The sequence below is a fragment of the Chroicocephalus ridibundus genome, chromosome 3 (genome assembly GCF_963924245.1).
Source record: "Chroicocephalus ridibundus chromosome 3, bChrRid1.1, whole genome shotgun sequence".
NCBI lineage: Eukaryota > Metazoa > Chordata > Aves > Charadriiformes > Laridae > Chroicocephalus > Chroicocephalus ridibundus.
Window position 1 is genome coordinate 106233893 of NC_086286.1, and position 15357 is coordinate 106249249.

At 39.8% G+C, this 15357-nt stretch overlaps 1 protein-coding gene across 3 annotated transcripts in view; it reads right to left on the reverse strand.

The window, feature by feature from the left end:
- Positions 1–5391: 5391 nt before the first annotated feature.
- ARHGEF10 (Rho guanine nucleotide exchange factor 10) overlaps positions 5392–15357 on the reverse strand; it is a 109234-nt gene continuing 99268 nt past the window's right edge. For all 3 annotated transcript variants that reach the window (XM_063330353.1, XM_063330351.1, XM_063330354.1), the window contains 2 exons: positions 11303–11425; positions 5392–9348 (listed from right to left, as the gene is read on the reverse strand). In XM_063330353.1, coding sequence (XP_063186423.1) covers positions 8834–9348; positions 11303–11425 — 638 coding nt within the window. In that variant the 3' untranslated portion in view covers positions 5392–8833. The remainder of the gene's footprint in view (positions 9349–11302; positions 11426–15357) is intronic.

The following is a 15357-nucleotide window of genomic DNA, read 5'->3' on the forward strand; positions in this document are numbered from 1 at the left end:
TGATTCTGGCCATCAGGACTTGCTGATATACCTGTGTTCTGCAGGGGGTGACTGGCCTGGAGCAACAACAGTGGACTGGTGAGCATGGTGAGGTGAGTAAAGGCAGAAAGGGAAGAGGTAAGTGTTCTGCTCTACCCCAGAAACCTTAGCTGGTTTCTGCCCAGTCAGATACAAAGGACTTCTGGACATACAGCCCCTCCTGTTTCTCACATACCAGCAACAGTGCTCAATAATAGAAAGGGCATACAGTTTGCGACAGAATTTAATCAGATTTTTTTCTCTGGTAAAAAAACCAACCAAACAAACAAACATACAAAAAAACAAAACTGAAAAAAAAATCCGGATGGAAAAACAGGAATAGGAAGGTTTCTTCATTTTATAGACCTAAACTTGAACGCAAAATAGGCATGCTTTCTGTCTGTTTAATCCACACCAGGAAAAACAAAATATTCTCAATTTCGTCTTCCTCGAAGACATAAGACTGTGGTGTCCCCAGTACAGAAATGGGCTGCAGAGCTGAATGCCATTCTCATGGTAGGGTCACCAAAGGGCATCCCGATGCAGAGAGATGGACATCTGCTCAGAGCTTATCAGGGCCCTGGTCTTCCTGGGAGGGGCCCTGCATTTCTTATTCTTCTCCCACTGGCTGCAGTAGCAGCTGCGTTGCTGCCATTCCCAGCTCTGAGACTGCCGTGCAGGACTGGGATAGCCTGCCAGACTGGGGCAAATGCACTGTTCCTCAGTAAAATTAGCCAGCAAATCACATCAAAAATGAATCAGCCCAGTCTCAGGGAGTTTGGTTCTTGGCTAGTGATGCTACAGAATTTCTCATTTAAGGAGGTTAGGAATCATTTAACAAAATTGTTATTTCACCCAGATGAAATACTCAGTCCATATCCTATGAAACAAGAGGCTTTAAACCTTCCTAGATAACAGGCTCAGAGTGTAGCTCACACAGGCATACACAGGCTAGCTTTTACAAGTGAGCAAGGTAGAATCCTGCAGGTAGTGTACCCACGGCAGCATGGAGCTGAGCACAGGTCCACGCTCAATAATTTACCCAGCTAATTAGGTGGGCCACGCAGCCTTCACTCGCCAAGTTCATTACGTTGCGGGCACACGTCCAGCACACCAGGTAGGACTGCTATGCCTACACCTTCTACACTTGCTACCAGTGTCTATGCAGATGCAAAGCTGTTGGTAGACTATTCTTTTGTGTTTTAGATTGGCACAAGGGTGTCTTGGAAAACTAAACATTGCAGCATCAAAATTCTGGAATTAGCATAGGTGAAACTCAGTAGTATTCCTCCTCTGCAAACCGGAGTACCAGATACGCAGCAGCAGTAGCTGATGTTGGTGGTCCCTGCAGTACCCAGAGATCTGGTTCACGGACAGAAGCCAACATGTAAAACCAAAACAAAACAGAAAAGAAAACCTGTGTTTGACAGCTGAACACTCCTGTGTGATACGCTTCTTGGTGTTATAACACAACAGCCTCAAGGATTGGTTTGATGCTATTGCTGGCACAGACGAAATGCTTATTGCATTTCTGCTGAGCAGCCAAAGATGCCTAAAATACAGTTTGTGTATTCAGAATACAAAACCCATACATGCTGTAGGCATGCTACACAGGATATGTTGCGTATGTCTGATGCTGACCCAAGCTGATCTGCCTTTGCATATTAGTTTTCACACATCCCTGTAATATATCTAAATAGCAGAATTGAAAGAAAAGGGCTGGTTGCATTGGGAGGGTTACCAGCTTGTAGGAGGTAGAGCAGTAGTAGTCGTAAGGAAAAATAGATCATAAAGATTTCTTTAGTGTGGGGTTGCATACTTCTGTGCACCGGAGACAGATCAATATTGGTTTTAATTTAAGAAAAAAACCCAACAGCATAACAAAAGAGACTGTATTAGTGCAGGCTGTTATCACCCAGAACAATCCTCTTAGGAGGCAGAACAGCTTTTAATGAGGTCGAAAGCATTTCATAAGGTTAAAAGCTGGGGTACACATAGCATTTACTTAGATGAACAAAGCCAGAAAGATAATAAAAACCCCAAAGAATTTGAAAAAGAGAATGAAAGCCTACCCTTGCTCTCTACAATCTTCTGAGATTATCCAGTCAACGTTTCTTTCCAGTCCTAATCAGCCATGGATTGTCCCACCACCTGTCTCTTCAATGTGCCTGTATGACCATGGTTAGTGAGCACAGTACCTTGCGATCAATCTGTTTTTCCCAAAATACTGGCGTATCAATGAAATGTCATCAGGTATAGCTATAGGCTATAAGCAGCTTTGCTTGCCTGGACAGTAGGGTTTGTGCTGGGAAGGGACTGGCACACGGATCCCTCCCGATACAGCCTCGGGCTGTGTGTCAGCAACAATTGAAGTGCTCTTCAGTTCAGCAGGGTAGATGCAGCTTAAGCTAACTGATGGTGTCAGTTGCTGGGGATCAGGATTAAGAGCATCACAGACTGCTCTGAGCAACACCACAGAAAAGTTGTTGCGCTTACAAATCTTGGCTGAACTCGGGGTAATCCTCCTCATTAATGCACCCAGTCTGTGCTACCCAAATCACAGGAAAATAAATAAATCTCTTTAGAAAGGGAACGTTAAAAAAGCATTTAGCGTAGTCTGACAGGCACGTTCTGCAACTTGAAATGCAGACAGAAAGAACGAACCAGAAAAGCCCACAGGAAACAACTTTTATAATTTGCTTTGGAAGGCATGAATTAATACAGGTTTTGTGCCAACATTCAAGGCAAACCTGATGCTCGAGGTGAAACCCATAGAATTTTTCTCCAATATGGAATAATGGAGGACAAAAATGAAAATTCTGTAATTCGGTAGCTAATCTGTATCTGGCTTCTTGAATTTAAAACCTTTCTTGTTACCGCATTTGGGCATGTAAATATACAGTTTTTCATGGAAATTAGGTACTTCAGTGCTTGAGAAAACTCTGATGGAGGTTCACCTGAATCTTTTGATGTCAAAATACTCCTTAAATCAGATTTCCAGTGAATTCTTACAATGATTTCATCTCCCCCAGGATGTGTCATTTTAATCCTAGGTGTTTTGGCTCATCTTCCAGGTTGGGACGCACATTAATGGTAACTGTGATTATCCCTGGAGTATAACAATAGGCACAGCAGGAGAACTTGCAGTTCTGCTGTCAAGGCCTGTTTTGCTGGGGGAAAAAAACAAAATAAAAATCCCTTTGAACACCTTTGAAGGTCGTGCTGTGAAAGACTAACTGCCTTTATAGTGTGGTTTATGGAGCTTGGCCAAAGCACTAGAAGTGCTTTCAGTCATATGTCAACATTGTTGTATTTCAAATGGAATCACACACTAAACCTTCATTTGCCTAGGAAATTGTCAGGTCCTTTCATCTGAAGCTGTTTCAGTGTTGCTGTTTTGATTCTTTGTCTTAGGAGGCAAAGAGTGTTTCTGGCAGTTTGGTAGCTGGGCATGCCTTTAAGGAAAATGCTATGATCAAGTAAGCACAAGTACAAGGCAGCAGCACATCAACTCATTCTGAAAAGTGTTGAACTAGATTTCTCAAATCAAATAGCAGATAGATCTAGCAGCGTGCATGCTGCATCTGTAAGGAAGTGAGATGTAGCTTCTACGTACAGCTGTAAAACCCCTATATCAGAAAGATGAGGAGAGTAACCCAGAATTTTGAGCTGTGGTGTGGCGTAGTGCAAGCCGCTGATGAACCATCACAGACACACTAACACCAAGACCTCATACCAACCACTGGTACCTGTATAGTAGGTGTCAAGTCTATGCTAGTACATATTTCTCTCTCCTGACTGTAAGACACTGGTCTCAAGTTCCAGACCGGCAGGCAACCATCCCATACGGAGTAGGTTGTATAGATACATGTTAGGCTGCATCAGTGTCAAGAAACCAGAGGCAGAGAACCTATTCTGCAAGTAGCACCACACAGTTTACATCCATGTAGTTAATCAGTCCCCAAAATATCCCAGGTAAGTGGCCTTGTCAGTGCTGTTTGATGGGAGCAGCCCAGGCCAGGCTCAGTCCCAGCCAGCCAGCCACTAACCGTGGTCACAAGTCAAGTTGTCGCCCTAGTCCCGGCCCGTTTGCTAGCACAGATAGTTTCAACGTCCGCACGTACAGGATGGCTGCAAGGAGGAGGCAGTTTAAAGGGCTAATCGTGGGATTAGAAAGCAGCAGTGGCTTTAATCTGTGTGCTTTTACAGATTCATCATGTGGCTTCAAGTCAGGCAAACACTTTTCAGCTCAGTTTCTTCCTAGCTACGAATGATATTAATCTGCCTTCTTAACAAGACTATTATTATGTGAAGTATTATTACTATGAAGACACGTAAACCAATCTAAAAATATACTGTATCAGCTCCATGGTATCACTCGTTGCAATACAGATTAACTCTTACTGAAACCTCCATTATAGCTGCACCTTCCAAACAACAGATTTTTCTCACCCCCAAATGCATTGCACAAAAACTAATTTGTCTTTATGCGCTCAGAAAATTAAATAGGACAGAAGAGAGAGGAACAGTGGTGTTTAAGCACCGAGCCACAGTTCAGGGAACACTTCCCAATATCCCATCCTCTCTCAAAGGGGCAGTAAGCAATTTTTAGCACTTAGCCTCCCACCCATAAAAAATTAGTTGTAAATTCCCATTGGGACAGAATCTGTCTTCAGGTGTGTACATGTACAGTATCCTGCACTCATGCAATTTGATTTTGATGTGTTTCAGAACCATATATTAAAGAGATGTGGTATAAAAACTGGAACAAAAAGGCACGTTTCACTAGCAACCAAACAGCTCTCAATAACTCTTCTTGTTTATTTTTAATAGTGCAGGTACACGCATAGAGGCTATTGCCAAGTCTGATGAATACAAGTCTCAGTATTTAAACACCATCCTGGGATTCTGTATATATCCTTTAGGGCAGATTAATTAGAACAAATTGCCAGTTAGCAACTGAAAATTAATTTTGTCTGTTAATGCTTTTGCTCTGCAATACTCATTTTGAATATTAATGCTTCTCATTTTTAGGCATCATGCATGCTGCCCGAGTGCTGATGCACACTGTATGTAGACAGCATAGTAGAAATTCTACTGCTCAGACACTGTTTGGGTCCATTGATACAGGGGTCAAACTTAGAAGAGACCATATCATTCTCAGAAATTGCATTTGCTGGTGTTTAAATTGTAGAAACTATAAAATTCAAAAATATGCATCTTTGTTGTCCTAATCACATATCCTATTTTCCCTTTCATGAGTCCATTAATATATATATTAATTCATTAATGCATGCCACAAATTCTAGCCTTCTAGTTAAAATGACGACCCAAGAAATGTACTTCTGAACTTAATTTTTATCACATCTTTTATTAAACATTTTTCTCAGTTTATACTTTGAACATAAATACACAAGTTTTATGGCTCATATGTTATAAAAGACACTACTATGTGTTAGAAAACATATATAGAATATATCATAGTGGTTACACTTGCTCCTGTCTTTTCCTAATATTTTCCGTAACTTCTGTTAATCTAGAAAAGCAGTATCAGAAAGCAAAATCCGACCTACCTAGCAGCACAGTCTACAACAGCTATGAAGACTATTTGCCAGCCGTAAGAGAAACTTTGGTTCCTGCCCGTTTTCACAGTAAGATAATACCAGTTAGCTGCGGATCAGAAAACAAACATTGCACCTTGTGCTCAGTTAGTTAGTAAAAATCTGGTTCATGACAATGTGTATTTTTAAAGACAGACATACAGCTTCTCTTTTGCTTTATAGCTTAGGAAGATAAATAGATATGTATTTTCAAAATAGTATAATGTAAGTGAGGGACTCAGTTTTGTTCTTACTGAAGTCACTGGCAAAACTCCAATGCACTTTCACAAGAGCAGATTTGTACTTGGTTCCTACTGCCTTATCGATAAAACTCAAGAAAATTGCATTTCAGCTGGAAGATAGGATGAATTTCACTTTACAACTCTCATGCATTACTGCTAGCAGATCCTGTAGTAACGCCATGCATGGGTTTCCACTTGAACGCGTGGTGGACCCTGCTTGCTGCTCCTCATGATAAAGATCCACAAGAGAGTGGACATGATCCTTCAAGTCCCGAAGGCACGGACACGGAATCCCACACCCGAGGAGCAAGCAGAATAAAACCTGTGGTCTTTTTACTGCAGCGTAGCAAAGGGATACTAGATTATATATGCTTTATACACAGAAGAATCTTTTAACTTGTTTTTCAATATACATACATTAAACTGTACAATGTAGTACTTCCACACAGTGGGCAAAGAGCAGCTCCCAGGGCCATAGCTATGGAAGAGTGTAGAAAACGCAACTGGCCTTGATCCCTCAAGCTGGGCAAGCCCAGGCAGTAGGCCAGGGAGAAGAGGAAAAGTTTGGGAAAATGTTGCCAGCTGCCTGGCTTAGAGGCACTCTGCTTGCCTTTTTTTTTTTTGGCCTTTTTTTTTTTTTTTTTTGCACCAGGACTCATGCCAACACTAAGCCCGTGGCAATGCTCACAACACCCAACTAAAGTTGCAAGATTCACAGAGAAAGACATAGAATAAAAGCACAAAACAGTAATGAAGATCTTAAGCCTACAATCCCATCTGTACCAAGTGTCCTTTGTGACTCATTGACGTCCGTGCTCCTATGGCTCAAGAATCCTGTTCTGATCAGGATGTATGATGTGGGCAAAACCTCTGAAAAGAAATGGGGGTGTGTATCTAATTTTTGAAACGCCTGTTTTGGTGCCACCTAGCAGGCAAAGACTGACTGCACTGGCATTCCCTCTATCCCACATACTTGCTGTCAGGGAAGACCTTGACATTACTCTGGTGCTCTGTCAAACCTGGTAAGTCAGCCCGCTCACTGATTTGGGGGTCATCTTGAGAGACGTTTGCTTTTTAGACCAGACAGATTGCAAATTTAAGAGATGCACAAATCTGCTGCAAAAATAAAGAAAGTACATCTCATCAACATTTTAAAAAACAAAAAACTACTGCTATTTGGAAAAAAACCCACCTTTATCTTTTATCAAACAAAATAATTTCATCTCTAGTACTGTTTACTTTGAAATGTCATGGGCAAATGTATGGTTAATGTTGATTTGAACTAGGCAGCCTGAAACAAAACATGGTGGAATCAAGGAGTTTGTATTAGAAGTAGCAGAAATAATTTCAAGGCAAACCCCCCCTTACCGGGACAACAATGCTAGCAAAGTAGCCAGAAGTTTTACTTGATTCTAGTCACTGCATTCATCTAACGAACGTTCTGCTTTGGATATATTAAATTTGTATTTTACTGAACTGACGGACAGCATTACAGTTCCTAATGTATTCAACTGAAACTTAATCATCCTAATTTCTCCGTATCTTTCAGTCTATTGACGAGGGAAAAGGATGTTCCCAGTGCCTCCGTTCAACATCTTATCTGTATTAAACATATTTTGACTGAAAGTTGTGTCTCATCACCATTTTTGGCAATGTCTTTCTGAGCTGAAGTCTGTGTCTTGTATTTCACATGTGCAGAGACTAGCACAAAAAGCCATTTCAGGAGGAATCCCAAATTCAAAGTTTCCTTTGGAAATACATTGGTTCATTAAGAATTTTAGAATTCAGCCCTCTCAGACTACCAAAGCAACTGCTTGCCCAACTGCGTGCATGGAGCTGTGCATGCTATTTTGGACGATATCCATTTACAAGACTATGCTTTGCTGAAACTCTGGGTGAAAAGAGGTGACCGTCACTCAGATATGATCGCATCTCTGCTGTTGCGCTGGGTCATTCTTTGATAGGTGTTTGCCTGAGGACATAGCACAAATGGATTGATGTAGAACCTCTATCCTTAGTGATTACCCATACTTCCTATAGATATTCCAATATTAATCTATTTCTTCCCAATTAATGATTTAATTAATAATGCCATTATTAATTTACTGGATGTGCAGGCCTCCTTACAAACAGCATAGTCCGTGTCTAGCTTTGATACCAAGTTGCCGGGGGAGAATGCAGTGGCAGCACTACAATGCACAGCTGTCCTGTATCTGTATTTTCTATTTGCCCTACGCCATAGCATCCTTAGAATTTTCCCTGTATAATGGAAGTGCGTCACAGACATTGCACCTACCAAGAAAATTAATGCGCTTTTTGTACTGCAACATTTAATAATACTGAGCATTAGAAATAATAATAATAATAAAAAAATATCTATTTTCTATGTTGAAATAAACAAATACCAATCAATTAGCGTAACTGCTTTTGTCCAGACCAAACTCTGGCTTGTGGAATGATGTTACAAACTATTATAGTAATTACCAAATTAATATTAGCTTGCATTAGACTATTTATTGATTAAAAATATTTGCTAATTTGTTAAGATCTACAGTCCATGCAATATGCCACTTTGAAAAAAGAAACAACAGCTGATTTACATAAGCAAAAACCAGCATGAGACATGGCATGTGTTCCTTGCCTTCCCTAAGTGCTATAGAACATAATTATGATATTTATAAATGTGAATATAAATAGAGATTCTAAAACCATTTAAAAGTGTCTAACAGATCCTTTTTTTCCCCTAAGTATCAAGGACAGCATTAATGGCTAAATGTTTTCCAATACCCCAGCACTGCAGAATGTTCTAGTATGTGAAGACTCTGTCTTGCAACCCTTAATCCTGTGATGAAAGCATACTGAAATTGCTCCCAGGTGTATAAAGTCTGTCCAATTTGGGTCCTAAGCTGGCATTTTCTGTAAAAGGATATCAGGCTTTTTTTAATATCAGAAAGTATCTTGGATTTAGTTTGCTTAGATATTTAATAGTGGGATTTGCCAGACCATCACTGAAGACACTAGTTCATCTTGTCGCTGCTGCTTGGTCTTCTTGTTCACTCTTCTGTGTCCTTGGCCACCAGAAATGACTAACACTGAACTTGCTTTCGTTTTCTTGGATCTCTGTCTTTTACTTTTAAATGAGATATTTTGATCCTTCAAAAGCTCATAAATGTTACTGTCCTCTGGCCTGTGTTCTAGGGAACTTGATCCGTGAGACAATGTAAGGGATCCAGAAGATGACGACAAGTCACTTTTTTGTGCAATGGATCCCGCTGAACCCCCCAGCCAAATGGCAGCATCATGTGTGTTACTAAGGGAAGAGCCCGGTCTTTCATTGTGCACAACGTTCTTTTCGTCGTCGTCTTTAGGTTCTGAGCCAGGAGGCAGGCTGTTCCTCAGTTTGTTTCTGTTCTTCTTGTTTATAGACGTAGCCATTACAAGGAACTTGACTGGGCCATTGTGTGCATGATACGACACCATTCCTCTTCCTGAAGCCAAAAGAAAAACACAATTAAAGAACATTATTTATTTTAGCGCGGTGCTCCACCATAATTAGTTCTTGAAATTTGCTCAGAAAAGCGTAACTCTGAAAACTCTATTACATGCATCCAAACTGTCTCTTGCATTGTGTGTACACAATTTAGAGAAAAAAGAAATGTACCAAAAAATAATCTATTGTACCACAAGCATTTCAGGACTGTAGTAATAAATGAGCTGAAACATGGCATTATGAATTTTAGTTGACTGACTTTTGTGCTCTGTTCTCATGACAGCATGAGTACAGAAATGCTGCTAACTTCTTTTTGTTGGCATCGACACAAATGTAACACTGTGAGTTTTCTCCAGTAATCCACAAACAAAATATGTGGTTTTCAATTAATCCCATTGTACCTCTGTATCTCTCCAGAACAGCATAAGAACTTCTGCTTCATTGCAACAGACTCCTCTCCACTGTACAGCAGGAACTAAACCTCACCCTTCTGAACGGCTGTCTAGTTACCATGGCAGATTCATAAGGAAATTACTTAATTTTTTTTTTTTTTTGAAGTTTTTAAACAGTGGGATGCTGGTGGTACAAGGAATATTTTCACTATGCAAATCATTAGAATGTATGAAGAACAAATTGCGGATGACTAAATTCAGAATCTGTAATGACATCAGTATATGTGGCTTTTTCAGGAAAAAAAAAAAAAGTAAAATGTAGCCTTCTACAAAATCAGCTACAACATGGAGAAGAGCTAGGCTATCAAGGGAAAAACTCACAGCCCTACAAATCACTCTGTCCATCCCTAACTCCCTAATGCATTCCAGGTTATGATAAAGAACATTCTGCTTTTACAGAAAGTGCAGTGATATAAAGATAAATCATCACTGTTGGAAACACAACTGGAAGAAGTCACAATTTTCCAGTTCAAATTCCAAACATGGTATCAAAGACTACAAAAATAGATCTCTCAATGTAATGTTGCTAGATCTGTGAAATCTGAAAAATCTTGACCCAAAATAAATGCAAGAATGTACAAACGACATAAACCACAATAAGCAAAACTGAAAATGGAAGTATAAAATGAGAAATTTTTTGATTCTGCAGCTATGCATTTTCTTGTATTGCATTTATTTTCACCTAACATAGGTTCCGTATTTTTTAAGAAACACTTATCCCATGTCATACTAGATTATTGATGCGTATTTTGCCAAACACAGAGGATTTCGTTTTCATTTTGCAAAGTTACATAAGCTTTTTTCTCCCCCCCCGAAGGGAGTTGCAAACAGCTTGCCTCAGAAAATCTGCCAGCTTCCCTACGCAGTGCAGAAGCTCGAGCAGAATTCTGAACCCAAAACATGGCACGGCAAAGTCCCTATTAAACACACTTTTAAAATCTTGCTTCTGCTAGTAACTTAAACATTTGCAAAGTGATAGAGCAGCAGTCATGCGTTTGTATTTCAAATGGGGTAATATGGAAGTAACTCAATAAATGCATCTCTCCAAAGTGCAAAAATCTTGATCGTTGTCAGAAGTGTTACATATATACTCTCATATATTCCAAGTCTCCTGTTTTGGGGAGAAAAGGCACAACACCAGTTTACTGAATAACCGGTTAGACAACATACTAAATTTCCAGTACCTATATCTGTAAGCCTAATGCATCTATTTTCCCCAAATCTGGAAGAAAGACTGTTTGCTTTCTGTTCTCATCCCCATATATTTGACTGTATTCTGACAGGATTAATGCCTATCCTATTCTTATGCCCTAAAGAAAAACAGTTGTCCCAGCTCAAACAGAACTAGACAAGTATCTGGATACACTCTAAAGCTCAGGAAGAACAACAGATATAATTTCATCACAAAGCTCTGATCTATTTAAACAATACATATCATTTGGCAGGTTCACTTAAACTACTGACAGAAGAGAAGTGATCTGTTTGAGAAATTTCACTCACCAGTTACTTTGGGAATCCCCTGCAAGCGCGGCACTGGCAATGCCACTATTATACCCAGGTTTGTTCCAACCAGCAGTAAACCATGGCACACCAGGAGGCTGGTCACAGAAACACGCTGCTGCCCTGCGAAGTTTAGGAAGTGCTGCGTTACTTAAGAGTGACGATCTCTGCCCAGATCAAAGTAACTTCAGGCAAATACAATCAGCTGTACCCTCTCACTCATCGCAAAGGCAAGTATTTTGCTGGGTTGTGGTATTCAACTTTACACACGTGACAATTTAAATACTATTCAACTTCTGAAACATTCTGTCCTAAATGTCTAAACCATAGTATCTAAAAGTAGACATAGATTATCTTTACAAATATGCTTTTATGAATAGACTATGTTCATTTATTCTTAATAATAAACCCAAAAGGCATTTCGCTTCACAATACTCAATAATTTATTGCCATAACACTATACTCAAGAGTCGAACTTGTTCATGATTCCTTTTTTCTCCTAGTTTTTATTCTGTGCAATGCTACCAGAAGTGCTGTGCCCCCTCACTGGCGTTTGGCTGCCCCCTACAAGAATGGCATTAGCATGTTGGAACAAGTCCAGTGGAAGGTGAGCGGGATGATCAGGAGACCGGAGCACACAGTCTACAAAGAGAGGTTAAAAGAAGTGCTGTCTGCAGCTGTCTGACAGGATGGTGCACAGAAGACAGAATCAGACTCTATTGAGAGGAGCCCAGTGATTGGGTAAGACACAACGGATCAAATTTGGAACACGGGAAATTTGGATTTTAAGTACGGAAAAGCTTCTTCATCATAAGGGTGGTCAAACACTGCAATGGGTTGCTCAGACAGGTTGTGGAATCTCCATCCTGTCCAAAGATATTAAAAATTTGGCTGGGCAAGTCCTTAAACAACAAGGTCTGATCAGACCTGCTTCATGAAAGATGGACAAAATGACCTCCAGAGTAATTTCCAATCAAAATTATTCTATGATTTTCTACAACATATTATCTATGGGATTGCTATTTTTTCTAATGAAAACAAAGTAGTTTTGCTTGCAATGCTTACTAAATATGTTTGATTCAGTTTAGATGGATTTTCAAAATGGCCTTGCCAAGTTTCAGAAATGGAAACTATGGCTTGCCCAAACTTCTGCCATGGCCCAAGTTCACGTGGAGGAGCATTTAAACTCTGCTGGAATCCTCCAGCTTCAAAACCTACATGTTCTTAGATTTATTATTAACTTTACATGCAAGAGAGCAGTCATTCCCCTCTTTATCATAGCTCTCAAGTTACTCACTTCATCAGTAAGCAGGGAATTTGGATTCCATGTCTGATATAACTTGGATGAACCCACACGTTCCACAGTTTGGAAAAAGACCTTAATTATGGTGTATCACGAATGAATGCGTTTTTCATCTTGTCCCTTGAAGCCGAGCCAATTTACATCCAAGAATATATGAATCACAGCCCCACTGGGAAAGCAGGGAAGGAGCAGCCTGACTGTAGCCCAAAGCACTCAACTGGAAAGCAGGAGGTGGACCACAGTTCAAGTCTTTCCTCACAGAACTTTACAAAGTATAAACCCAGCAATGGTGAATTATAGAAGGCACACATAGGCTGCAGGGACAGATCCTGAATCCCAGCTCTGTCTACCGAGAACCACATTCTAAAATACCCTTAAGGCACGACAATTAGGTCATCCTCGGCAGGTGTAACAAGCACGAGTAAGTTGAAGCGGCTCCATCTACTCATGCAGACCTTCAGAGACACCTATGCTGTTCTCCATAAACTGTAGCAGTTCATGCTGGTAGGACAGCATCTCCCTCTTCAGCTGGAGAAGCATGGATGGTCTATGACGATAGATAAATTACAAACCTTTTGAAGCTTGGAGTTTGCTTTTTTTTGGTGGGGTTCATTTGGCTGGTTTGGTTTTGGTGGGGTTTTTTTGGTTTGTGTTGTTTTTTTTTTTTTTTTAGATATTAATGAGATTAATTTAGTTTCCAAAGCAAAGCACAAAAAGTTGCTCCTTCAGCACAAAAGAAGTTCAAACGGTGATGCCCAAACACCTCTGTGTACTGGAGTTTTCAAAAATCAGTATTTGAATTCTGTGATTTAGAGCTCAGGTTTGTTCAAGTTACGTATGACATGCGAGCCCTCTCCCACAGCTGGTGCCACAGCAAGCACAAGGTAACTGCGGGTTAGCTTAAACTCACTCTATTTCACTTAAAGCTTGTTTTACAAAGTGCAAACAGAAATACTTCAGTACAATTTTAAAACTTTTAAAATTATCAAAAACTCCAGTTGCACGTTTGCCTCTCCAACCCCTTGCAGAAGCAAGATGCTCACATTTTTAAACAACAGATCTTTAATGCTTTTTTAGGCATTTAAAATGCAAAATAATATGCGTGCTTTCATACTCCAACCCTGAAGCAACTTCTAACCAGTAATTTTTAGCAGGGAACTCTGATGATACGCATTACTGTTTCCATAGGTGAAAACAGCAAATTATCAGCCAGCAACTTAGAATCTTAAACACTGAGCACAACGTTAAGCATGAACCATCTATCGTGAGGTCAAAAGGAAAACTGCTTGCTTTGAAGTCTTGGAAAAGCAGGAAACATCTGCATCTGAAAATATACTTTGAAATAACATATAACCTAAAAAAATATTTTAATAGGTTTTTTAAAATCTAGATATCTAACTTAAAATGCTGATTTGCCATCTGCTAGCCAAGGTTTGAAATCATATTTTTCTTTGTTGTTGTGTAACTTTTTATTTTGATATATTTCAAATTCAGAGAAAAAAAAGAAGTAAAACCAATTTTCCAGAATGAGTTATGCAGTAAACACAGAAATTAAGTTAAGAAGGGAAAATGATAAACATAAATGCCCAAACCAATCAAATACTCCTATAATTAAATGCCAAATTTTAGATCGTACTGTCCCAATGCAGTGACAGAACTTAGTTAAAACCTGTAAAATAATCTGACAAAGATCTTGACTTTACAAAGAACAGAAGCCAACAATTAAGCTTATACGTGGACAAATGATTTTATTGCCTATGTTCTGCTCTACGTTCACCCTTCGCCGGGCTCAACTACAGCCACCACCAGACCCGGGTAAATCCTCATGTGTTCCCGCATAGATCTTCTGAAGTCAACCCTGGGTAGGTGCAAGGGCACACTGGTGCATATCCTCTTACTTGACCATGCTGCTCTTACCATCTAAAAAATAAGCCCACTGTACAGACCTATTGGGCTGACCTAAAATTTTCCCCAATTTTTTATTGTTTCCCAGCACTAAAATCATAAAACAACTACATTTTATGGTCTGGCACCTGGTGGGGTGGGGACAAAAGAAAGCTGTAGCCTCAAAGTATAGTTTGTTTTCCACAGAGAGGAAATGATACTTTTTTTTTCTTTGCTTTTCGGATCTGTTTCCAGGAAACACACATGCCATTAGAGGATATATGGATATAAACAGAATACAGCAACTTAAGCAGAAATCATGTCTTTGTTAAACAGGTAACGTGTCATCATCCATATGAGCAATGAAATTACATGTGTCAAGGTCACAGTAATCTCTTTAAAAGGACAAACTCTTTTAAAGCTGAAAGGAAAAATATGTTTAAGGATGTTCTTGAATAATGAAATACTGAATGTGACTATGAAAAAACAAGTGAGCTGTCCACTCATGTACAGGATGATTCTTTTTTTTCCAGTGCGAGCTGTGATGAAGGCTGGTGAAAAGCTGCCTTTGTTGAGATTTCAACTGCAGATCACAAACGCTAAGTGTAAACTTGCTCTACAATGAAGTGCGTTGCATTAGTGAAGTGTGTATATTTGTCTTCAAATGTTAATAGGTTTGGGGGTTTTTTGTTCTGGTGCTCAGTATGCCCTCTGTTCAGCTAACAGAGCTGTGCTTGGGCCACTGAAATGCAATCCGGCTGTACTGTGGTTTACTAAATTGTGAAATAAATAGTTACCTGCACCTATAACAATGATGATGCTCTTCCTCTCAACCATTCTCTTCCTTTCTCATGTGGCATTTGTGCTT